The sequence below is a fragment of the Brassica oleracea genome, chromosome C9 (assembly GCF_000695525.1).
Source record: "Brassica oleracea var. oleracea cultivar TO1000 chromosome C9, BOL, whole genome shotgun sequence".
Taxonomy (NCBI): Eukaryota; Viridiplantae; Streptophyta; class Magnoliopsida; order Brassicales; family Brassicaceae; genus Brassica; species Brassica oleracea.
The window spans coordinates 24,710,252-24,712,258 of NC_027756.1; the positions used below are offsets into that span (position 1 = coordinate 24,710,252).

General features: G+C 50.6%; 1 protein-coding gene across 1 annotated transcript in view; it reads right to left on the reverse strand.

Moving 5' to 3' along the window:
• The window catches only part of LOC106314631, a 1,765-nt gene extending 1,357 nt beyond the window's left edge, over nt 1-408 (reverse strand). The window contains exon 1 of the mRNA XM_013752473.1: nt 30-408. Within this exon, the coding sequence (XP_013607927.1) occupies nt 30-408 (379 nt within the window). The remainder of the gene's footprint in view (nt 1-29) is intronic.
• Nucleotides 409-2,007: the final 1,599 nt, after the last annotated feature.

The window sequence follows — 2,007 nt, forward strand, 5'->3', positions numbered from 1 at the left end:
GTGTAGGATCCATTCTCCCTCTTCCTTACTTTCGCCTCGGAGGCGTACCTCCTGCTCCAGAGCTGGGAGCAAGGCAGGGGCGAATTCAGCAACGAAGTCTGCTAGGACCTGTGACTTTATAGTCGTGGCGGGTCGAAATATTACATCGTACTCCCCTAGTTCCACGGCACATTTGGCTAGGCGTCCGTAGACTTCTGGTTTATGGAGGACCAACTTTACAGGGAAGGAGGAAACAACCACGATTGGATGAGCCTGGAAGTAGGGTCGGAGCTTGCGAGCGGCGACAATCAAGGCTAAGGCCAGATTTTCTAGGTGGCTATAGCAGGTTTCCGCGTCTAGGAGAGCCTTGCTTACGTAATAGATTGGTAGCTGCTTGTTTTTCTCCTCGTGAACTAAGACGGCACTCATGGCGTGTTGGAAGACCGCTAGATATAGCAGCATGACTTCACTGAGTAGTGGCTTGGACAAGAGAGGAGGAGTGGTGAGATACAATTTTAGCTATTGGAGAGCGGATTCGCATTCTCCCGCCCACTGGAAATCCTTCGGAGTCTTGAGAGTTTCGAAAAAGGCGTGAGATTAGTCGGAGAGTCTGGAGATGAACCTGCTAAAGGCTGCCATCCTTCCCGTTAGCTTTTGAACCTCCTTGACGTTTTTTGGGGAAGGGGTTGAGTGAATGGCACTGATTTGCTCCGGGTTGGCCTCAATGCCCTGGTGGGTTACGATGTACCCGAGGAACTTGCCAGAACTGACCCCAAATAAGGATTTAGCCGGGTTGAGCTTCATGTTATATTTCCTGAGGGTAGATAAGGCTTGATGTATGTGAGATATGTGGTCTTCCGCTTCCAGGGATTTGACCAGCATATCATCGATGTAGACCTCCATGGTTCTCCCGATTTGGTCCGTGAACATCATGCTGACCAGCCGTTGATAGGTCGATCATGCGTTCTTTAGGCCGAAGGGCATGACCTTGTAGCAGTAGATCCCTCTGGACGTCATGAAGGATGTTTTCTCCTGGTCTTCTGGATCCATAAGTATCTGATTGTAGCCGGAGAACGCATCCATGAAGCTCATCAACTGGTGCCCTGCGGTGGCGTCCACCAGCTTGTCGATATGATGTAGCGGGAAGGGGTCCTTTGGACATGACTTGTTGAGGTCCGTGAAATCGATGCAGACTCTCCACTTCCCGTTCTTTTTCTTGACCACGACGACATTACCTAGCCATTCTGGGTACTGCACCTCACGAATGAACCCCGCGCCGAGCAGGCTATTGACTTCATCGTTGATGATCGCGTCTCTCTCGGGGGCAAATTTCCATCTCTTTTGTCTGACGGGTTGATGTAGGAGATCCACCTGCAGCTTGTGCATGATGATCTACGGATCGATCCCAGGCGTATCTGCGTGGGACCAAGCAAAGCAGTCAGAGTTAGACCTGAGGAAGTCTACCAGTCTTCTTCTCAATCCTTCGGTTAGTTTGGAACCGATCTTGAGACGTCGGGTCTGATCTCCTTCGGTTAATGGCACCTCGTCTATTTCCTCTACCTTCGGTTCCTCGGTGTGACGAGCCGAAGGTTTGTTCTGTAATTGCTATAAGACCTTGGTCTTTCCCTTAAAAGTGGTCTGATAGCAGGAGCGGGAATATTCATGATCTCCTCTGATCGCCTTTATGCCCAGGGTGTAGGAAATTTTACCATTTGGTGAAGAGTCAAGGGGACGGCCCCCAGTCTGTGAATCCAGGGCCGTCCTAGAATCATGTTGTAAGACGAGTCGCAGTCAACCACGAGGAACTTGGTTGACATGTTGATTCCTTCGGCGTATACGGGGAGAGTTATCTCCGCGGCGGTTTGTTTGATTTCCCCGCTGAACCCTATAAGGGGGGTTACCCTCCGAGTTAGAGCACCTTCCTCCAGCCCTAGGTACTTGTATGCGGCCTGGAAGAAGATGTTTCCGGAGCTTCCATTATCTACCAGTATCCTTTTTACCAGGCAGTTCGCTACATTGAGCGAGATA